This window comes from Manacus vitellinus, unplaced genomic scaffold, assembly GCF_001715985.3.
Source record: "Manacus vitellinus isolate BGI_N305 unplaced genomic scaffold, ASM171598v3 scaffold_62_pilon, whole genome shotgun sequence".
Classification (NCBI taxonomy): domain Eukaryota; kingdom Metazoa; phylum Chordata; class Aves; order Passeriformes; family Pipridae; genus Manacus; species Manacus vitellinus.
This window is the reverse complement of record NW_021940704.1, coordinates 2398597-2422701: the sequence shown is the minus strand read 5'-3', so window position 1 is coordinate 2422701 and position 24105 is coordinate 2398597. Positions and strand designations below refer to the sequence as shown.

At 46.7% G+C, this 24105-nt stretch overlaps 1 protein-coding gene across 1 annotated transcript in view; it reads right to left on the bottom strand.

Moving 5' to 3' along the window:
- Positions 1-2577: 2577 nt before the first annotated feature.
- The window catches only part of NEXMIF (neurite extension and migration factor), a 52054-nt gene continuing 30526 nt past the window's right edge, over positions 2578-24105 (bottom strand). Inside the window, exons 2-4 of the mRNA XM_018083346.2 lie at positions 11833-11957; positions 3922-8206; positions 2578-3204 (exon numbers count right to left, since the gene is read on the bottom strand). Coding sequence (XP_017938835.2) covers positions 3021-3204; positions 3922-8206; positions 11833-11908 — 4545 coding nt within the window. The 5' untranslated portion in view covers positions 11909-11957 and the 3' untranslated portion in view covers positions 2578-3020. The remainder of the gene's footprint in view (positions 3205-3921; positions 8207-11832; positions 11958-24105) is intronic.

Genomic DNA, 24105 nt, shown 5'->3' with positions numbered 1-24105 from the left:
CCTGAGGGACAGAGTGACAACCAGAGGAACCTGGCCAAGCTCGAGAAGGGGGCCCATGGGAAACTCACGAGGTTCAAGACAGCCAAATAAGAGGTGCTGCAGCGGGGATGGGGCAATCCCTGGGATCCACACAGGCTGGGGGATGAAGGGATTGAGAGCAGCCCTGCTGAGAAGGACCTGAGAAAGAAATTTTTTATGAGGGTGGTGAAACACTGGAGCAGGTTGCCCAGAGAAGCTGTGAGTGCCAGGGATGGCCCTGGGAGCATTCAAGGTCAGTCACACAGAGCTCTGAGGAACCTGGTCTAGTCAAAGATGTCCCTGATCATTACAGGGGGGTTGGACTAAATGACCTTTAAAAGACCCTTTCAACCCAAATATCCCACAAAGATCAAAAGGGAAGAGGGTAAATGGTTGGCTCAGGACAATTTCCAAATTTTGAGGTCAAGTAGCAGAGGGATGACTTCGTCAAACCCTGGGAAGGACCAGTGCCACACCATAAGGGACCCAGGCTGTTTAACAGAGATTTTTGGGGTGGAGATGGGATGACCACCAAAGATGGCAGTGAAATCAGAGCAGCAGGAATAAGAGAGCAACAAGGCAGCTGGTATTTGTGACTATCATCGTCCTGAAACACAGACCTGGGTTTTCACAGATCGTCGAGAAATATAAAATAGTCGATATCTTTTATGCCTGATCTTCATGCCCTATTGCACACTTCTCAAATGCAATAAATATTGCTATCCAGTCCTGTACAAGGTGTTTTATTACAAGTCCCATATTCATAACATTAAGCATAACAAGCACAGTGCAGGCAAGGTGAAATGTGCTTTCAAATGCTGGGTTTGGGTGAAAAAGGTCTGTGCCACATCCCAGCCCTGGACTTGACCTGTCTCCATAAAAGCAGCAGCCAGAACATCTCAAAGAAGGGAGCTGCCAGCCCCTCATCCTGCAGCACGTGGGACGAACGCTGAAAAAAAGGGATGTGCCAACACCACAGCAGTGGTTGGAGCTTGTAGTATCTGATGAGCCTACGAATAGAAAAGAGCTGCTGGGAGTGGGGAGAGCGTGACGGCTGCAGGCAAGCCGAGCACCCAGGGATGGAGCCCTACCTCAGCTCTTGTCTCCAAAATAAATCCTGAGCATCTTCTGGATCTCCCTCCTGGAGCCAGAGCTGGGGTGGGACACTGCACCCTGTGAGATACCCAGGGACTACTCTCATCCAGAGCAACTCACTCTGGGCAATGCCAGCATTTATTCCAAGAAAAAAATGAACTTAAAGGATGGGGTTTCTAAATACTATTTTTTTTCAGAGTTCGTTCTTTCATCTGTTAAATAAAGCACAACACAACTGCCGAGCTGTTCTCTTTGGGATCACAGAGCTGAGCCTCAGCTACACCTCAAGACCTGCAAGCGCTGGAAACATTTTGATTCAAAACAAAACTCTGCATCTCCACTTTGATTACGAGTGCTCGCTCTGGTTTTTTTACTAAACTAACTTCAACCAATTCTGCTGCTTTGCCTTGCACGTGGGCGGAAACAAACCTCCTAGTAAGGAAACCTGAGCCTAGTCCTGCCCTCGTGGGACACCATCTCTGCTCGCAACCACATCGGCAACGTGATCTCTCCCACTGCTTTATTAAGGTTCCTCTTCCTCATCAGTTTTCTATTGCATATCATGTCCAAGCCTCGCATCCCTCTGCTCCCAATCGCTCCCAGTTCGCAGGGCTCTTGCATATCAAGGTTTTTCATAAGAAATCAGCAGCAAAACTCACAGGCTCTCAGTTGCACAAGGAAAATAGATATTGGTTGGGTTTGTTATTCTCGTGGAGGGCGAGGGTGTGGTGAGTAGGGTTACAAATAAGGCCTTTTGAGAATACATTTAGCATTCAATACTTAACGCTGTCTTAATAAAGTCCAGTCATGGATGATCCGGCCCTGATTGGTGAGATCACAAATAGCTCCGTTGGTTTTTTTTTTTTTGATGAAATGAGTCAAAGAAAAGGTTAGGTAGGAGTTGTATTTAAAATGAATTACTTTGCTTCTGAAAGTTCAAACTATATTGGCATCGCAAGGTTAGACACTGAGGAAACACCAAAGCTATGATGGGAGAGCGCTTCTGACAGGCTCTGCATCGAAAATGTTTGAGAAACTACTCAAAGGAAAAGTAAATAGCAATCAATGGATGAAATGTATTAGTTCTGTTTTTATACCTATTTTAGAATTTATCCCAGGTTCTTATAAAATATATAAAACTGAGATACAAAGAATTAGCAATGTAACTTTGCATTTCAAATGATCTTCAGCTACAGGTTTTGCTTTAAGAAAACAGATACTTGAAAAGCAGCTGTTCTGTAGTCTCTAGATGCAGACACTTGAGTTCCTGGCAAACTTACCGTCAGTGGTTTTCTGAACTCCTCCACCATTGCAACTCTCTCCTAGAATTAAACTCAACATTTCACTATTAAGTTTATCCGCTCGTGGTTTCAAAGAGAGGATGTTACCATTTCCCAGCATCGGTTTCAAAGTTCCTTTTTCCTCCCCCCCCCCCTTTTTTTTTTTTTTTTTTTTTTTTTTTTTTTTTTTTTTTTTTTCCCTTTATGAGCTTTAAACCACAGGGTGAATCCATGAAATGAGGTAAGTAAATTTGGCACACTTTTAGTCATGTCCATAAAACTTTTGGTAAGTTGTATCAGTGAACAAGATCGTTTTCATCGTGAGTTACAGGTGCTTTCGAAGGGGGGTGGTTAGTACTTAACAACTGGAATGTTTCTAGTAAAACCAAAAAGCATAGCTGCAGAAAACACTCACAACCCAATGTTGATAGAGAAGTAAAAATATATACAATACAGTCACTTGTTCATAGTTTGGCACAATTTTTTGTTGTTGTGGGTAATAGTGCATAAACTACTGTACAACAGTATGACTTTTAAAACAGTCTTTCACAGAGAATACCAGATTAGGTTTGCTTTCAAATAATAAAATTCCCACAATTTCAAACTCTTCATTTCAGCACTTACATTTCAACAGACCACAAGGCAGATTTCGAAAAGGAACCGACGGGAAAAAAAATAAACCCAACTGAAAAAGAAATGGTAAGAAAAGAACCAAACATCAACCGTCTTTCTAGAAAAGGGAGTCTCTTCTTCAAATACAGGAAAACCCAAAAATGTTGTTTCTGCTTTAAGAAGAATGGAGTCTGATTCCCTGCAGGAAAAAATCAAACATTTGATGCCATCTTAGTTAGCTCGTCTGGAGTCACCACGACGGAGCGAACGCGCTAGAGGCGGGCGGGTAGAGAAGATGCAGCTTTAGATGATGCAGGTTAGGAGATACAACAGCAGAGGGGGCCAGAAAGCACTCAAAAATTGCCACGTGAAGCTCAATTAGGAACGAGTTCTCATTTGCAAAGTAAAGAGCCTTTAAGTTTCGAGATCTTGGCTTTTGGATGCAGAACCTCTTTTTTTTTTTTTTTGTGGTTTATTTTTTACAAAATGTTCCAAAAAAAAAAAAAAAAGTCTTTCCTCGTCAAAATCATTAAAAAGAGCGTGTAATCATGTTTTTTTTTGTTTTTGTTTTTCCCCAATAAATAAGTAATTAAAAACTGAAGAAGCCAAACAGCAGAAAAGAGTAGCCTTGTTAGTTTTTTTAACCCCAGCCAAGCCAGAAAATTGGTCATTCTTTTAGGTAGCTTGCAAGTCATAAGTATTTTCATGCATTTAAAAATAATAATAAAAAACCAACCAAACAAACAAAAAAAAGGAAACCAACCCCAAAACCAAAACCAACCAAAACTGTAAAAGGGGAATGTCTTTTTTTTTTTTCATGCAACTTTTGCTTTCAGGAAGGAAAAACTGAGGAACAGCGGGCCTAGCAGGTGGGAGGGAGGTTAGGGGCATTCCAGCCAGTTTGGTGCAGCATTACCTCAGTTTCTCAAAAGCAGCTGTCACGGGTGGGTCCTTGTGGGGCTGTTCGCGGTCCGTCCGCTTGATTTTACAGTTCTCATCCCGCAGTGATTTTGAACTGGATTTATGACGGTAGAGTTTTTTATGGGTAGGTCCATTATTGCCTAAAGTGCTCAGGTTACTATAGTTTTTATCAAAAAAGGGAGCGTGAATGTCCGTGGTGAACCCGGTTGAGCAGTTGGGGCGACCGGGGTCGCAGGTTGCGGCTTTGCTGTTTTTGCTTGAGCCCTTGTTGTTTGACTTGTGGTTCTTCGCCGCCCCCGGCGAGCCACCGTTCACCTTCTTCTTCGACTCTTGGGACGTCCCTGCCAAAATTTTAAGAGTTTTCAGTTTCAGGCTGTTGGACTCTGGTGACCGGAATATGTCTGGAACACTGTTGTGGCTGACAGGCCCCCACAAGGGCTCGATGGAGGCCATCATAAACCTCTGGACATCAGCCATTCCTGACGCGATGTTGGACAGGATGTTGGAAGGTTCCTCAAACTCCCTCTGATCGTCGTCCAGGAGGCTGGTGGCGTTGCCCAGGCTGGGTTCTGACCAGCCTGTGCCCCCCTCTTTTCCCAGTGCCCACTCTCCAGAGAGCCCATTGTGCTTGCCCAGCTTCACCCCGGCCGGGCCGCAGTGCTGGGTGCCCTCGGCCAGGCCCTTGGTGGCCGTGGCCACCGTGCTCAGCTGAGGGACTGCCCTGACACCAACAGCCGGAACCTTCTCACCGTTGACTCCCGCTGCATTTTTCCCTTTCCTGGTGGATTTGGGCGCCTGCCTGGAGTTCTTCCCTTGCGGCTTATCGGTTCCTTTGTTGGTTTTGGGCGATTTTTTCCGGGTGACTTTCTGGGAAGAGCTTTGGTTTGTACCCACATTCTTGCTGGATGAACTTTTCCTCTTTGATTTTGACACTTTGCTATTGGTGCTAATTTGACCAGATGGCTCATTAAATGTTGACAAGCATGGACTCTTTTCGAGAAGGCTGACAGAATCTTCATCGTTGAACATATGGAACTGGAACTGGTGATTATTTAAAGCAAACCCATTATCTGCCTGATCCTCGGTCTGTAGGACCCCACAGTTCCACTTGACCTTCTCGGAGCTGTTGAGGGCAGCCTGGGGGCTCTCCTGAAAGCCCTTCAGGGTGCCCAGAGGCTTGGCATCGGAGCCAGCTATCTGCGGGGACAGGTTGGGAGTGTCCGGAGGGGACATCTCCGAAAGCGACGACTGGCGGAACCTATCAGGCGTGAAGTTGGAAATGTCTAAAAGGTCCGTGGACTCCTTCAAAGGGGTGATTTCATCTATGCTCTGCTGGATCACTAACTTGGGACTGCAGTGGGCCAAGAAATCATCATTAATATCATCCTCGCCGTCCTTTTCACAAGACTTTAAACTTAAAGAACTGTAATTACTAGAACTAACTGACAATGAACCCACTGAATCAAAACTAATGAGCCTGCCATCATCTGTACTTAGTGTACCTCGTTGGAAATGAAAGCGCCCCTCTCCATTATTAAAATGACATGACTGATAAGAATCATCAGACTGCACTTGTTGGCTATCCGGCATGTAATTTTTTTGGTATAGCAATTTGCCGCTATTCAGATTGACTTGAGTGTACCCAGAGGCAGGGAGCCCATCCGTGCCTGGGGCGCCGCCGCCGCCGAACTCGCCCGGCAGCCCGGCTGCCTCCGGCAGGTCGCCAGGGAAGTCCTGGCGGTCACCACCGGCCTTGGCCGGCCACAGGCTGCCGAAGCTGCTCTGCTCCATCTCCAAGTGGCCGGGCGACTGCTGCAGCTCTGACTCGGAGGGCGGGGAGAGCACACAGCTCTGCGCCGGCTGCAGGGCCGGGAAGGGCTTCTCTGGCCGGACGATGCTGGGGAGCGGGTGCTGCGGCTGCTCGGAGGGGTGCTGGGCGAAGTACGGGATACCTGTGTTGCTCGACAAATCCGAAGCATCTAACAACGTCTGCAGATACCCTCCGGGGATCAGGGGTACATTGGTGGTGATATTAGCAGATGGCAGAGGCTTGTCTGAAGAGGAGGTGGATGGTAGGAAAGGAGAATTTTTAGCAACCTTATCCTCGTGGCACTCCGGGAGATGGGAGCTGTCTGAAGCACAGGGACTGTTTTCGTCCTTCAGACGCGCTGCAGAGTCCTGGTTTTCCAGCGCTGGGGAATCCTCCACTGTACTGGTAGCAGCTTTGATCTTCTTGCACTTCAACCTGGCCTCACTTTTGAATTTGATCCTGCGGAGCACTTTCCTTTCCGTCCCCTTGTGCTCCCGTTCCTGCGATTTGCATTTCACGGCGGCGATGCCCGTGATGTCGTGGACATGTAATCCGTTGGCACAGCTGGGGGTGGCGATGGCTAACGCCGGCAGCCCTTTCAGGCCCACGTCCTCCTTACTGCTGCAAGGCTGCTTGTGATCAGAGGAGCAAGAGCCCAGCTTGTTCACTGACTGCTCGATGGCTTTAATTCTTTGAATCCGGTGCCTGTTTGCTAGCTTGCATTTTCGCTTCCGTGGGTGAGGGAGGAACGAAGCATCTGAGCCGTTAAGATAGAAATTCTGCTTGTGGTAGAGAGACGATCTGAGCAAATCCAGCCGGCTCTGCTGCCTCTCCTGCCAGAAGCCCTTCAGTGGGGCCAGCTTCTTGTATTTGCTGAGCAGTTCCTCGTTCAGAGTAACAGTTGTCTCATTGGCATCCACTTTGCTGAGCTTCACCAGCATATGCTTCTCCCCTTTAAACCTGTTAATGATGATGTACTTGATGATCACGGGGGGCTCCTTGCGAGAGACTTTTCGCCGTTTCTTGGGGCACCATTCATCATCGTCCTCCTCCTTGGGCCCGTCTGGGAGCCACTCCTTCTTGTCCAGGATCTTCTCATTCTCGATGGAGTCCACATCGTACAGGTAGTCGTCGCTGTACCGCACTTTCCTCTTTGCCCGCAACCCGTAGTTCTGCTGGATGAAGGAGCCGGAGTGGTCCCGGGCCAGGTACCGGCTGCAGTCCTTGATGTCCCGCAGCACGTCGTAGGAGGACTCCGTGCAAGTGCTGTCATCACTGAACTCCCCAGAGTCCTCTGTGGAATTCACCGAGTCCAAGAAGTGGCTCCTCTTGGAGCCCACATACTGCACCATCTCTGTGCTGTTGCAAGATTTATTTAAGGCAGCTTTCTCCTCCTCCTCGCCATCCTCTTCCTCGCCATCCTCCTCCTCCTCCCCCCAGATGATGCCTTCCTCAGATTTGAATTGAGAGGGGTCAGTGGCACCGCTGGGCCCCCTTTTCAGGGTGTTCCTGCTGTCCCTTTTGGTGCAGTTGCTGAACACGCTGGGGAAGAAGTTGAACTGGGCATCCTCCTGTAGGGTGGTGGTCTTCTCCCGCACGTTGTCCTGGAAAGATTCATATCTAATCTTTAGGGAGCAGACATCACTTCCCAAGGTGGAATCATCATCGTCGAACATATAATTATCCACGTCTTCCTCAGAAAACAGATTCACAGAAAGCTCATTTTTGGAGCAGAGGTCAAGCAGCTCAATTTTACTTTCACTAATGAAAGATTCAAAATAGCCCCATTCCTGGTTGGGATTTGTTAGTAAAGGTTCCTCACCATTGCATTTGTCTAATAGTAATCCCTCGTAATAATTTTTCTGAGTGGGGTCCTCTGAATCACTGTCAGATTTTTCTGCATCTCTTTTGTCCGCTGCCCTCGATTTATGCATAGGGAAGCTTAAAAGCTGGTCTGAAAGCAGTTGATCCCCATATCTCATGGTTTCTCCTGTGCTCATGCAGTGAATCCCTATATCAGACACTGAACAGGTGTCATAATCCCTATTTATATCCCCCACTTTCAAGCTTATTCCCGGCTCTGCATCAATGCCGTCCTTGGATTCAATAAAGCAGCCCAGACAGGTCCGGCTCGGCTGCATCAGGCAGTCTCCCGTCAGCGCCGACATTCCTCCGGGCTCCATCATGGTGAACGGAGCCTTCTCGCAGTCGCCCGGCAGCGACCAGGAGCTCATGCCCTTGGTCACGCAGGACGTGAGGGAGATGGCGTGGGCGGAGGAGTCATCCGAGGCGTGCTCGGGGACATCCGTGAGCCGCAGCGGCGACGGGGGGCTCAGCAGGCAGGGCTTCTTGGCCGGCGGGGCTCGGTGGCACGCGTGGCTTTCCCTCGGCGCCGCGGTCAGGGCTGGGAACGGCACCGCGGCCTCGGCGGTGCTGCAAGGCCTCTCATCGCCGCCCAGGGTGTGTGACTCTGGGGGGAATAAGGAAGAGGGAGGGAGGAAAGCAAGAGAAAGAGAGAGGGGTTACTACCCTCGCAGGTCTGCTCGGGTTTGCCACCCCGCTCCCCTTCTCCCAGCGTTTGGTGGTGACTTTTCCCGACTGCTCCTTTGGGAAGCAGCACATGCCCTTCCCACGAGTGTGCAGTCCTTCCCTCCTGGATCCAATTAATGTGGTGATGTGCATGGAAGGGAGAGGTAAACACGCTCCCCTCTGCAGCCAGCTGGAAGAGGTACAAGAGTACGTTTGAAAAACCCAACCCATCCACTCTTCCCTCCTCGTATTCATACCGTTACCTGGATACTGCCTCTCAAACCTGACAAGGTTATTAAAAAACAAAACAAGCCTAATAAAAATGTTCCCATTAACATTGAAAAAAATTAACAGAAAAATAAGATTCTTAAAGAAACGAAGCATCCCCCCCGTGGTGCCTGAGCTTACACACACCTGAGCTGCACTTCTGCTCCACAGACAGAAAGTTACAGCTGATTTTAAAAACCCAGCAGTCTTTTTGTCACTGTCCATGCCAAGGGAAGGCAGAAGATTACACAGAGTTTAAAGCAATTATTGTTAGAATTATTGTGAGTTATGCCATTCTTCCCTTATCTGTAAAAATGCCTTTCTAATAATGTAAGGATTTTTTTTAACCTAAGGATTTTTGTAGTTTTACCTCGTCGGGCTCTTTTATGGCAGAATAAAGTTATGAATGCACTTTTATCTGACTTCTGGCTCAACGGACGATATGACCCTTGAAATTTAAATACGATGTCTTTTCATCCACGAACACGCTCTGATATCTCTGTATTAAAAATATATATTCCAATGAGTGCATTCATCCCAGCCAGAGACCTGTGCCGACTCCGAGCCCAGGGCCTTTGTCATGGCTCATGTCTTTCCTTTTTGGTGGCTCCACTGAAGGCAGAGGCAGGAGAATGGAAGCAACGAGGCTTTCCAAGGAGGGACAAACGCTTTAAACCACAACCAGAGCACTAGGATATGGCATTAAATGGGGTATCCAAAGGGATTTGGCTGCTGCAACCCCTCCACAAGTGCTTTTATTCCCAACTCAAAGGAAAGCAAGTCTCTTGAATCTTTGGCAGTCTGGGAAGGGAAGGTCTGTGTAGGCACATGTACCATGGCCATGATGGAAAACCCACCGAGCAGAGCAAGTGGGCAGGATGGAAAGGAACAGGATGTGATGGAAGGAGTGGGATTCCTGCCCGTGCCAAGTGTAAAACTTAGAGGAGATCAGAAATCCCCCAATCCCATCCCCAAAGCAGTTTTGTGCTGTGAGGGCCTTAGGGATGGACTCCACCAGTGAAGCCCAAAGTACAAGCTGCAGCCAGAACCACCCAGTGCTCTGAGGACTTTAAACCACTTTCCAAAGACTCCATAAATCCAACCAGAAGTGCAATGTAAGCATCTTCGACATGCACGACTTGTAAAAGACCAGCCTGGCTTGCTTGAAAAGGGTTAAAAAAAAAAAAGAAATAAATAAAAAAGCTGATTTTTGAGTCCCTCCCACCAGTTTTCAGATGAGAAATGCAGAGGTGGTATCTTTTTCCTTAAGCACCAAAACAAATTAACCAGTGCAGTTCCACTTCAGAAGTAAAATAAAATAAAAATCAGCTTGGAGCTGACAGGAAGCATGGAAAATTTGAGGATAAAAGAAGAATGTCTGTGAATGCTGTAAGACTCAAAGAAGGGGGAGGCAGAAAGCTGAAATTCAATCTGGAATGCTGCAGTCAATAGGCAGAGCTGCTATTATATAAAATAAACTGTCTCTGGGTGTTTCTTTAGGTTTATACTTGTGTGAGTGAACTTAACTCTTTTGAAATACAAATGCCAAAACTTGATTTTCTAGGGCTCCGTATCGGCCTAAAGTCAGGCGTATGTTCAACTGATGCTCCAAAAGAGTACAGCTCACACAGAGAAAGCTGAGAGGCAAAAACACTCTTCCTAGTTTAACTCAACATCCACCCAAAAGCACATGGGCAAGGGGAGGTGGTGGCACCAGAGTGCTGGCTCACTGCTTTGGATTCAGCACCAACTCCTACACACCAAGGTTTAAACTGGAAGTTTAAACTGACAGAGGGGAGGTTTAGATGGGATATTGGGAAGGAATTCCTGGCTGTGAGGGTGGGGAGGCCCTGGCACAGGTTGCCCAGAGAAGCTGTGGCTGCCCCATCCCTGGAAGTGTCCAAGGCCAGGTTGGACAGGGCTTGGAGCAACCTGGGATAGTGGAAGGTGTCCCTGCCCATGGCAGGGGGTGGGACTGGATGGGCTTTAGGGTCCCTTCCAACCCAAACTGTTCTGTGATTCTATGTCTAATTAAAGCACTTTTTAAGCCCTGTTTAGTTGAATACCATGGATGTGGTATCAGGTTCTAGAAATCACCCCTCCTTACTGAGCAGGGAAGCACTGATTTTACTGTCCATGGGATCAGACAAGGAGATCATGGCTAGAAAATCCCCTTGCAGCTTCAGCAGCTCCAGCAGCTGTGGATTTACTGTGTGTAGTCAGGAAGGAGACAGAAACCTCCCAAATTATACCACCAGCACGTGCTGCAGGGTCCCCACGGACACCTGTGTGTCTGGTGTTGCTCCAGGTTTTTGGTAATGGACAAGAACAACATTTGTCTCCACACACCTTGTTTGAAGCTGACAGAAGGACCTGAACATACAGTGTGTCAGACGACCCTTGATATCTAACAGGATCAAATTTATATATAAATAAATATACATCTCAAGATTTATAGGCCAATAGAAAATGTAAAAAGCCATGAAATTAAACAGAAAAAATGCTTGGAGAGTGAAAATGTCAGGCTCTGCCTCCCCTCTGCATTTACTGTGGCCAGTGACTACAGTCCACATGACCTGAGAAACTGCTCAGAGGCGCATTTATTTCAATCAGGGTTTCAGACAGCTGAGCACTGTTACTTCTGATTAGTTATTTTGAAAGCAAGTCTGGAATCAATGGAATAGATACAAAGTTGGGCATTTTGGGCAGGCTGCTGGAAGGGGCTGATCCTTCCTCTCCAAAGCCAGTGGCAGCTGGAATGACTTGGTGGCTCCCAGTGGCACCACTGTGTGTGCAGAAGAGAGGTTATGGGAGCTCAAAAGTCAAGCTTGCCTTCCCATGGGAAACAAACCATCCTGGTTTGCTTCTTCTACCCAATCTGTAATTGGCCCCACCTTGTAGGGACTAAGTATCCTCCAGTTAAATTTTGCTAATATTGGGTAGTGGGTTTATAACTGCTGAGAGAGGGAAAGATTCCCAACATACAAAGGGGCTACACAGTCCTGGATGATTTTTTTCCCCCTAAGAAACCAAACTAAAGTCTCTAATTCAAACTGTATGTGCACAGAAGCATTTCCAGCCACATCCATGCACAGGCAAAAGCAGTACTTGTTAAGACCTAAAAAGGTGTAGATTCATGGCAGGAGTGACACCTGTGCAGAAAACACCCATTTACCTCACTGCTCCACATTGCAGAGATACCCACAAACTGCTAAAATTAAACACACAGAAGGAATTAGGAAAATAAGTTGGCTTGCAAGTTGTCGCTGCTCCCTCATGTACCATAATTAAGTTCCTTACCATTTTCTTTCACCCCATTAATCAGGATAGTTTCTTGGTCTTCTGAGGCACAATCCTGCTCTTGTTGGTCATCCATCAATTTAACCTCTTTCTGTTCACTCCATGCCCCACTGCATCTGGCCAACCTGCACATTTCCAGAAACATAACCACAGTCAGTGCAATTCCCAGGACTGGCTCAAGGAACCGTGAATAAAAAATAACAACAATAAAACACAATAAAACACCCCCACACCACCTCACATGCTGCCCCTACCCCGATTTATTTAGGCTCTTGGATTGTCACTTTCCACTCCAAAAGCCAAGTCCAATGTATTCCAGCAAAGTTAAAATGTTGTGTATCACCATTTCCTCCCCCAAAGTCCTTCCCTAGAAGGTGGGGCAGTGCTTGGCACCTCTGCAGCACCTTTCACATCGCCCGAAACCGCTTTGCAAAGGCGCGTCAGCCCTGTCCAGCCAGGTGAGCTCACCCATCTCCAGAGGGATGAGTGGAGAGATGAAGAGAGGAGGACTCACCCCAGTTCATCACAGCAACTCTGCACTGGAGTTGGAAGAGAAACGCAGATACCCAAGTGACAACTGCTTGCCCTAGCTCTCAGCTACTGCTCTTCCAAGTGCTGCCAGCTACGAAAAACTCCCCCAAAAAAGCAGGTGTTGGGGAAAAAATGTTTCTAGTCTCTTCATCATGAGAGCTCCGCCCTCAGAAGCCTCGTTCCCCAGGCCCCTACAACTGCCTGCACTGTCCCCACAGGGTGAAGCTCCACCTCAAGTGAATGACCACCAGTCAAGGCTGACTGGACTTGATGGGACTTCATCAAAGCAATGAGATCAGGATCAAGCCCAGAATTTTCCCCGTCCTCCATTGAAGATCCGCCCACCCACTGAAACTCTGCCTGTGGAGAGGGAGCAGCTGTGCCAGAGTGATGTGTCTGAACCCTGGGCTCTGGTGGCACAGGACCCTCATCAGTGCTCTGACAGACAGAATTTCGCCTCTTTGACTACAAATTCAAGTAAAAATCTATTTATTTTCTTCTGGCAACTCAAACTCAATTTTTTCTCTCTCACAGAACAGGTACAAGATTCAAGCACTGGTTTAGGTGTTCTTATGGTTTTTGGTTGCCTTTTTTTTTTTTAATCAACATTTGTCAATGTCTGCTGTTCCCACTGTACTCACTGGCCTGGGGTTCAGCAGCCAAACTTCATTCATATTCAGATTTGCAGTGAAGTCCTCTTAATTAACGTGAAATCTTTACAACCGCCTTAGTAAGTGAAACCTTCACTGAACGTAAAGATGTTGTGACACCGAGAGTAAGATAAGAATAACAAGCATCAGTAACTCCATTCCTTTACATATTTAGAGGAATATTTAACTAACCCCAAGAGTTTTCCTTTGATGCAAATCCCCATTTCAAAGCCTTCCATGCCGGGCAGTTTGCTGTGGTAAGACCCCTCTCCTGCCCCCTCCCCACACCCCAGCTCCCACCGCGGCCAGTAAAGCTGCAGCATCACTGTCGTGTTGGAACAGGAGCAGCTCGAAAAGCCAGAGCACAGATCAGAGTTATCTCCATGCAGCTTGGAGGAGATTAATGTCTGAGTGTGAAAGCTGCTCTGCGTCTTCCAGTGACAGGCTACAGCTCTGTGCCTCCCTGATAATATCTCCTGCCTATTAAATGTATATTAATTAATATAAATATTAATAAATTAAGTTTTTAAAATATCTATTAATGAAAATATTAATAAAATATCATAAGCCTCAGGAGAATCAGAGGATTCTCAGGAGACCAGAGACCACATGGACCAGTGTGGCTGCAGGGGAAGGGGCTGGTTGCTGCCTGAGGTATCACAGAATGGTTTGGGCTGGAAGGGACCCTACAGACCATCCTGTTCCACCCCCTGCCATGGGCAGGGACACCTTTCACTAGCCCAGATTGCTCCAAGCCCCATCCAACCTGGCCTTGGACACTTCCAGGGATGGGGCAGCCACAGCTTCTCTGGGCAGCCTGTGCCAGGGCCTCCCCACTCTCATGGGGAAGAATTCCTTCCCAATATCCCATCTAACCCTGCCCTCTGGCAGTGGGAAGCCATTCCTCCTTTTGCTGTCACTCTGTGTCCCTGTCCAAAGTTCCTCTCCAGTCTTCTTGGAGCCCCTTTAGGCCCTGGAAGAGGCTCTTAGGTCTCCCTGGAGTCATGCAAAGTAAAAGGGGAAAGGCCTTGCCATGAGAACAGCCTCAGTCCTAGAAAGGATGTGGAGTATGATCACCATTTAAATATTTAATGAGATTTATATCCACAGTATATCCACGTGGCAACATTTCAAGTATCTAAATATATAATGCACATCAGGACACTATGGAATTTTTCCTCCCTGGTCAATGTTTAACCCCCAGGGAGCAGGTTGAGGGGTAAAGGTTGATCCAGGGTTGCTGTAGAAAGGTTCATCTTACAAGTCAAGTCTCTGTTTATCAGTACAATGAGCTGAGACCTGCAGCTCTAAGCCCAGAAGCATCACCATCCTCTCTGCTGACCCAATTTTTGCTGAGTGTCCTGGTTTACAGTGATTTGGTGCAAAATGCCACAGGTGGCCTCTTTTCACCCTATAACACCATCATAGCCATGTTACAGTAATGGTCTGCAGTGAATAAAATACAGGACAAAAGCAGGAACAATAATTCTCTAATACTGTAAATTTGTCACTTCCAGCACACAAAACATCTCCAGGGAGAAAGCAACAGCATCAACACAAACCACCAGAGAGCTCCACAAGGAAAGTCCCAAGCATCTGAAAGAATAAGATGGTGCCATCCTATTCCTGCAGGGATTTCCACCAGGGGAGGAGGGAGCAGGGTCCCACACATGGTTTCCATGCCTCTGCCTGCTCCTCTCTTACTCTTTCAGTCCATGGGGTCGGTGGTCTGACTGGTTTGCAAACAGGTCCATGAGGAAGGCGTCTGCCTTTCCTTGGCTCTGATGGATACTCAAGGGCCAACCTTCAGGGAGAGAGCAGGGCTCACCTGGGCAACAGAGAGAGGGGGCAAGCAAGGCAGCCAAGCAAACAGAGGCACAAAAAAAGAGAGTTTACAGACTTTTAATCTCCTGGTATTATTATTTTTTGGGATGGGTGTGCACAAGGGGGAGGGAAGCGCATGAGGGATGTTTCTGGTGGATGAGATCCAAAGGCTGGACTAGACAGCAGAGACAATGAAATGTAAGAACAAAGGGGATGTGCTTGTGGACAACTATTTTCCTCGACTCAGAGAGCAGAGCTGAGCTGCAGAAACAAGATGGAAAGAACTGAGATGGGTCCAGACGGGGCATCTTCACGTATGGTCAGACAGACATGAAGTGTGAATGAGACAATCTGAGTTTTCAAAGACCTGCTGAATAAGGGCACCTTTGGGAGCAGTGAGACCATGGAAGGTGAGATCCCAAGAGGGACGGGGACAAACAGCAGCGACTGGGAAAGAAAAGCTGACAAAGGGGCTTGACGTGATGCAGAACAAGAACAGAAGGCTGGGGATAACAAAGAGGAGGAGAACAGCTGGGTCCCTGGGAAGAAAAACTAAACCAGGAGAGGTCTGGGGGATAAAGGTGATGGGCAGAGAATACACTGGGTAGCAGGAGAGCACAGAACACAGACTGAAGTATAAAAGGGAGAGAATATGTATTTCAGACAGTGTCAGGCCACTGAAGAGAGGCACGGCTGGGTCACGCTGCTATGAAGTGCTGGCAGGAGGAAAATCAGTCACCAGCTTGAAGTTTATGCACTTGACTGGAGTTAAGAGTGGATGGAGGAAGAGGATGGCAGGCGGAAGGCGATGGTCAAAGACATGGAGTCAGATGAACTCCAGGTCTCTGGAGGAGGAGGAGACAGGAGCACAGCAGGGTTGGCTGTGCTTCAAGGACAGGCACAGTGGGTTCAGTCGTAGGGAAGAATTCAGAAGGACTTTTGTTGATTGCACCACGTAGTTCAGGGCATTGGTCTGCTAAGATCACAGCTGGCACGACAGAGAAGGCACTGGCTAAGAAAGGAGATCAAAGGGAAGAAGTCACAGAAAGCAAACAGTGGAGCTAAACAACAATCCAAATAGTTTTAAGCACAAGACGGACAAATTAAGGGACAGAAGGACGGGACTGCCCGTGACAGCAATATCCAGGGCTTGGTGACCTGGAGAAATCCCTTTCAGAACCATGACTCAAGTCAGACTGCAAGTGCCTCAAAAAACCTTCTGCATCACAACTGAGAAAATTCTCCATTCCTCATGATTCCTGTCAATTTTCCCACTGCTTGTGCTAACAGGGCTGCACAAAGGCTGCTAGTGACCAGGCCATGTGCACACCTCTGGAAAAAACAGAAACACAGCACCAAAACAGACCCTCTGCTGTGAACCTCCTGCTGCCTCTGAGGAGGTGTCCTTCAGCCCAGGCAGCCAAGAAACCCAAAGCATGTTTTTGTTCTGTTTTAAAACTCCACATGATCCTCGAGAAGGTTTATGGGTGTTGGTGTTGCTGGAGTGGCAGCAGACGTGGTCGGAGATTGAAAGGCAACGTCCCAGCTGAGGCCCCCAGTAGCTCCCACTGCTCCCAACATACAGCAATATCCTGGTGGAACTTCCCTTCATCACTACCTTGGAGTAAAACCAGATTATTTCTTGTTCTAGAAATTCATAGAATCATAAAATTTCAGAGTTGGAAGGAACCTCAAAGATCATTTTCTTCCAACCCTCTGCCACCGGGTTTCTTATGCTCCCTGTAGGAAACGAAAGCGAGAGGTGCTGGTTGTTCACCTGTAACAGAGAAGGAAACACCCAAATTGCAAAGCTCAAACTTCTGGACATGTTCCCACATTCACCTCCAGTCAAGTAAACGATGGACCTTATGTCCACTCCTGGATTTAAGCATGTTCCTACTAACATTAATTTTACAGAGACAAAAGGGGAAATGCCACCATTTTCTACAATGAGAAAAATGCATCTGCTCAAATGCCTGTCCTCTACAAAGAGAGCAACAAGTTGCTTTGTTTCTTTCTCAGCCAAAAAATGCTCATTTCCCCCCAGTATTGGTGCAGCTTTTCTGAAGGATGTTTACAAAGTGTACAGGTCCATCACTTCGCTGCTGTCAGAGGTGCCATGGGGAGACGACATCCTCCTGGGCCTCCCCGGCTCCCCACTGCCAATTCAAGGAGAAATTGTGCCAAGGGACCTGATGGAGAGATTTCCCCCCTTGAGGGCTCTATCTGTTTATCTGTCTATCTGTCTGTCTGTCTATCCATTGATATTTATCCACTGCTAGTTGAACATCTCTGATTCCCATTTCCTGGGCACCACCATTATACCACTGAAGCTCAATACTCTCCTCACAAGCAGAGGAGGAAAAAAACCCCGACAAGGTAAAAATAACCTGCCCACGAGCCTGACTGAAAGCCCACCTACACACATGGGAACTCTATTAGATGGCCGGGATCATGCATCAGCAGAACCTGCTCTGTAATTAAAGTCATGAGAGTGTTTCGGCTTCGAGCTGAATAAACAAAAGGTCACACACACCCAGACCAACCCCGACGTGCCAGCTCCTATTTACACACAGCTTTTACATCCTGAGTGTTGTAGATCATGAGGGGAGATGGAGAGGGAGTATCCAAAATGAAGGAGAATCATTTTATGGAGAAGTGGGGGAAGAAAGGGAAGAAGAAGTGGTGGCGTTTTTCCCTGCAGAATTGTGAATAAGCGCAGGTGTTCTATATATGCAGTTGTATCTTTCAAAAAAAGAGCTTTAGAGAAATTAATTACATGTCAGAGCCTCTGACAGGTCTTTTAAGAATTGTGATACTTTTGAATGAAAACATTATACACTTAAAAAGAAATACCATGTAAATGTCTCCGAGATATTTACAGTCAGTGGAGTAATAGTAGGAGAGAATTCAGCTCTACCCATGGTATGGGAGGATGCTGAACACGCCATGCGCCTCCCAACGACGTCTCCTGCCTGCACAGGACTTCAGAAACTCTGCTGCACAAGCACAGAGCACAGTTCAGGGCCAGGAATTGGATTGGAACAGGTCCCAGGCTCTCCCAAGGTGCCTGTGCCACTTCTCTCTCCCCTCAGGATTCCATCCTGGAGCACCCGGCCCCTCTCCACATCCCACCACACGCCTCCTCCTGCACTGCAGTGGGCAGCTGCCCCTCTGGACAGGACAACAAACAGGTAGCTTTCTGGTTGGTTGGTTGGTTGACTTTTTTTCTTGGGTTTTTTCCCCCCATTTTTTCCTCTTTAGTCCTGATAAAACCCAGGAGACAGGATGGAACTTCCCATGGAGAAAGAAGTGGGGCAGCACCAGAACCCACCAGAGCAATGGTCGTTCACTGACCTGAATGGTGCTGTTTTCCTATCAGATTCTGAAATTCCCCAATCCCTTTTATTCTAGGGATTCCATTTGATCCTTGGTTTTTTTCACTATAATTTGATAACAGGCAGGTGAAGTGATAAACATTTTCACCTACCAGCAAATGAGGATGTATTTTACTACTAAGTCTGTAATGGTATCTCTCTGAGTAAACCTGTGTTTCCATTACTTTACATTTCTATTTAGATCAAGGATCTATGAATTTTGCCCAGCACCATGATAAGAAAAACATTCAGAGTACTCCAAGTTTCCAGAACTGACAGGGCTGGAAAGGTGAAGTTCCTAAGAAAAAGTACATTGTGAAATCATCCTCCCACTCTGCCATCATGAAGTGCTGGTCCAGTCTATCAAAAAGACGTCAGAATTGAGGGTTCTGGTTTCAAAGCTATATTCCCAAGAAAATCTTACAAGGAAATCATATCTCCCATCAGTTCCCTGGGATTTTCCTATCAAGGATGGCGAGCACATGGGAGAAATAGGAAACAAAGGGTTTTGTGGGTCAATCCCAACAGTGAGACACCTAAAACCCTTCAAGAATGTAATATCTGATCAAGCCAACGTTAGCTGAGAATAGGTTCAGGTATAAATACAGATAAAAGCCTCCAATTAGGAATAAATCCGGGAGTGGGAAATAAAGTTGGTAAAAAAAAGAGTTTGCAGAGAAAATGGAAAACACAAACCCATGAAAAGAAGAAACAGTTTCAGAACTAGTGTGTTCCCAGAAGGTGTAAAGGATGGATGAGTTGTTAATATTCATAGCAAGCCTCCACTTTTCCTCAGCTGAAAGCAGATGCAACAATTACTGCAGAGCCCAAGCCCCAACTCCACCAGACCCTCAGATATGACATTAAGAACATACTATTTAAAGCCAGCTCTGAAATAAATGACAGTTTCTGACCTTACTCTGGGAGGACATAAGGTGTGAGCGTTTCAAGAACTGTCACAAACAACTTTAAGGAAAAAGGAAGGAAGTGAACAAAATTACAGCCTTCCTGACAAAGCACATGTTAAATACAGAAGGAGCTTTCTCTGTAAATGTATTCCCAGACATCAAGAGCAGCAGTGTATCATAAAGGGAAAAAGGTGGCAATTAAAATCCTGGAGAAGCTGAAACGCGTGAGGGAACGCCTGAAATATGGAGTATTTCAGCATAATACTGTCCTGTGTTAGGGAAGGGAGAGCTGCTACATCCAGAGGAGGAGAGAAGCAAAATGAAAAACAAGAAAGAGAAGAATCAGTGAAGAATTATTGGAGAGAGGGGGAACCTTGTGGGGAAAAAAACAAGTTCAAGTTCTCCATGGAGAACAAGTCCATGGAGAACACAGAAAATGGGAGGGAAAAGGACAGTCTGAGGCCAAAGCCAAAGGACATTGGCCTCGGATGAGCACAGCTCCACACCACATCCCCAGGGACTGGGGGTGATCAAGAACCTGTCAGAACCTTGGTGATTCAGGTAGGGAAGAAACAAATATCCCTTTTTACCAAAGGTGGGATGAATTACACATGGGGCAGGGTGACTATTCCCCTGGGAACAAAAAGGGTGAGGAAACACAGGAGCCCAGGTGGTTTCAGAGTGCACCCGATTTTAGGGTGGAGAAGCATAAAGAGAATTCCTGGTTACCATGAGCAAGGGAGGATTAAGAAGAGTTGCTGTGTTTCTTTTTGGTCATTCTCTCATATTTTATAGAAGTGGAAGGAAATGAAGCACTAATTAGTGTTACCAGCTGCACAGTTTTGAAAAGCACTGGGAAACAGAGGGGGAGATTTCCATCTCCTGAAAATGAGAGAGAATGCAGACCAAAGTCTGCACTTAGCTGTGACAGCCAAAAGTAAAAACATTTCTCATTATCAGAATCACAGAAACCCAGGATGGTTTGGGTTGGAAGGGATGTCAAAGCCCATCTCATTCCACCCCCTGCCATGGGCAGGGACACCTCCCACTAGCCCAGGTTGCTCCAAGCCCCGTCCAACCTGGCCTTGGACACTTCCAGGGATGGGGCAGCCACAGCTTCTCTGGGCAACCTGTGCCAGGGCCTCCCCACCCACTCAGGGGAAATTTCCTCCTAACACCTGATCTAAATCTCCCCTCTGTCAGTTTAAAGCTGTTCCCCCTTGTCCTATCTCCCTGTCTCCATCTCTTTTCAAAGCTCCCTTTGAGTACCAAAGATGCCCAACATTGCCCATAATGTTGCTTTTTGCCTTTCCTCCTTAAAAGCAACTGTATTCCAAGCATGTCATTTTCACTCCATCTCTGGAGATAAAGTTAAGATAAATCAGAAATGTTAAGGGCCCAAATTTCTGAGAAAATTGGGCTGGAATGATGAAAAACTCCAGCTCTCATAAATCTGCAAATGTTGAAAATTCAGCACGATCCTGGGGTATTAACCTTACAAAAACACTTTGGAGGACTCTCCAAAGCTAATTATACACCAGTGTGGTCTAAAATAACAAAAGCTATTAAAGAATAGTTCGGGATGGAGATTTCTTGATGGGCAGAATTGCTTCATTTAAATGAACTTATTAACCAAATTCTCTTTCTTCTGCAGTATTTACGGGTCCGTTGACAAGGCAGCATCAGAAAAGCTTAACAAACTCTTCCTATGAACCTCATCTGGAAATATGAGAGACCAAGGTCAAGTGCAGTAAGATTACAGAAGCTGATGAAGAAAGGGGATGTTTCACAGTCCCTCACACACTGCATTTATCAAATAACTCAGCTGAAAAAGGGTGTGTAAAATTCTGTTTGAAGATATGGATTAATATGCAGCCAGAACAGCACGAGGAGATGGTTTTCACAGGGATATGCTGAAGAAAAGACTTAGTCCTAAACTTTACCATTACCTGTTTTTTAGATTTCTCAAGGTTTCCTACTAGAAATATTCTCTTCTTGTCCCCATTAAAAAAGGTTTAAAAAAAGAACACCAGGTTTAAAAGAAAAAAAGAAGGAAGAGAAGAGGAAATTTTTTTCTGTACAAATTTGTAATATATTAAAGTTTGGGCTAAAGAGGGTAATTAAGCTGGTACCAGAGGAGAATATGAAAGCTCATCAGGATATTTGCAGTAACCCTAGTGGGGTAAACATTTCTCTTTTCCAATATCTTCAAATTAGAAATTTTATAGGAAAAAAGAAATTTTAACAGATCTCGTTCGTCTCTTATTAGCAATTAGCTGACGTGGAGTCAGGATAAAAAGTGTTAATTTCTAAAGTACACATAATTGTCATGAAAGCACAGATAGGAAACCAAACAACGGAGTGCTTGGCTTAGGCACAGGAAGGAATGAAGCTGGAGCACGAGGACGAAGGGCTTTAGACAAAGAACTGGCCCAGGGACCTCTGTATGGATAATTCCTGCTCCTGGTGGAGACTGGGGGCTCCTGACCCTGTCAGACCACAGTGCCCAGATGTGGTGGGTGGAAGCTCCTATGGGAAAAGCCAGGAGAGCTCTGCCCAACCGGGCTCCTTCACTGCCCCTCCTCTCCAGGATGGTCATTCTGGACACAACACAGCGTGTTATCCCCTAGGGAAGAAGGAGCTGCTCACACAGAGAAGGATTCTTTTCCCTTACTGTGGCACACAGCATCCCAGAATGATTTGGGTTGGAAGGGACTTTAAACCTCGTCTAAACCAACCCCCTGGCATGGGCAGGGACAGGCCATGTGCTAAATCATGGGCCATTGTCAGCTCCAAGGAGCTAAGGGAATGGGATTGCCAGAAAAGAGACAATGGGGAGAGATCCTGGAAAAAAAAGGATGACATTCCACAGGAATGTGGAATCTTACATCCAAGTTTCTAGCCAGATCTTTTGAACATTCCTGAACAACTCGAAGTTTTATACGGATTTTTTCTTTCTAGGTACATATAAATGACTACACTGACAGCAGATGGGCCCTTCCATACAATTTCCTTTTTAAACTTTCAGTTTGATGCAATTCCTGCATATTCCTTGGAAAGGAAAGCCTGTGCTTTTATCTCCAGAGTACAAAGCTGGGGTTACTTCTGCTCATTGGCTTTTGCTTTTAAAACCTTTAACTACACAAGTAGGTAGCAACTCTTAAATACATCATCATCATCACCACCACCACCACTTTTCCCAGAGACCACCTCGGTGTAGTGAGTCTGCCAGGCAGGGCACATCTAAAGTGACTTACACCTGGGGAAACCATGTGGTACCTACTGACTTAGGCACATTTTCCTGAGTACTTTCCTAGAGCTGACACAGCTGAACCACAAACTTCCCAGGTAAAATAGCTTCCCAGTCTCATCCGTGATGTGCATCTGAAGAAGTGAATGCTTCTGACTCAAAAGTTCAGGCTAGGTAGGAAAAGGAAATGATCAAAACACTTATCACACCGAGAAAAGAACTTATTAGGCCCGATAAGGAGTTGGAATTGATGACAATTATAAGATACTATCCGTTTTTAGCTAATAATTCAGAAAATGGATGAATTATTTGAGGAATAATATGTGATCATTTATTTAAAGACTTACACTAGTGTATATGGTGGAGGAAGCAGAGCTGAGGTTGTAGGAACACTTTAACACTTACATTTCTGTATGGTTATCCCTTTCCACTCAAATGCAGAGATTTAATAGTAATGGATGTAGTTTTAGGGCCCTGATATAAAACATCAGGCCATTTTCCAAGGCTGTTTTATACACAGCCTACTTTTCCTTCACTTTCCTATTCACATTTAACAAATCCACCAACATTTTGCCTTTGAGAACTGGTTCATTTATTTAAAATTCCCAAACAACCCCATCCCCACTCCACATGCCTTAGCAGTTCACCAGATTAGATGGAAGCATCAATTAAATCTAAAGCCACGGCTCTTAATTTTACTTGGAAAGATTTTGGGTTCCGCCAAATGCCGGAGGCTATTTCTGAAGGCAAAATCCCGCATTAAGAGAGACTGCAGCTCCTAAGATATCGGTCCAAATCTCCAGCCGTAACCAGGTAACAATCTGGAATGCTGATATTTAAGAGGAAAAATATCTGGACAGCTGCCCCAGCTCCCTGGGAAGCAATGTTTAGTTAAAGTCTTGGATATCACTGAAAGAAGATGTGGGGATGTCACACTGTGGCTGAAGCATTTTTTCAAGTGCTGAATTATTCACCCGTGAACCTCAGATGTGAAATCCAAATGCTCCGGTACTGCCCCGGCTTTAGACAATGGCTAATTCCTTTCTGTGCCACTGCAGGGTCTCTTCATCAGCTTTCTTTCATCTATAATCACAGCCAGGTCATGGATTATTAGTCATATTCAGTGCAGAATTCAAACCCTGCTACGCCAATCAGCCAGCCCAGGACTCCCAAAACGCTCCCCCGGAGTTACCACCACGGCTCACCACAGCACCACAGGATCCCACTGCTCCCGGCGCGGCTTCACAGGGACACAGAGACGGACAAATGGCAGCAGCCGTCTGCCCAAGGCAGGAGGGACGAAGGGCCAAGCTGGGAAAGGACATGGAACAACCCGGGGCTGCTGCGGCTCTGCCTGAACATCCCACCAGCAGTGCTGGGCACGGCACAGAATCATGGAATGGTTTGGGTTGGAAGGGGCCTTAAAGATCATCTTGTTTCAACCCCCTGCCATGGGCAGGGGAACCTCCCACTAGCCCAGGTTGCTCCAAGCCCCGTCCAGCCTGGCCTTGGACACTTCCAGGGATGGGGCAGTCACAGCTTCTCTGGGCAACCTGTGCCAGGGCCTCCCCACCCTCACAGGGAGGAATTCCTTCCCAATATCCCATCTAACCCTGCCCTCTGGCAGTGGGAAGCCATTCCCCCTTGTCCTGGTACTCCAGACCCTTGTCCAAAGTCCCTCTCCAGCTCTCCTGGAGCCCCTTTAGGCTCTGGAAGGGGCTCTCAGGTGTCCC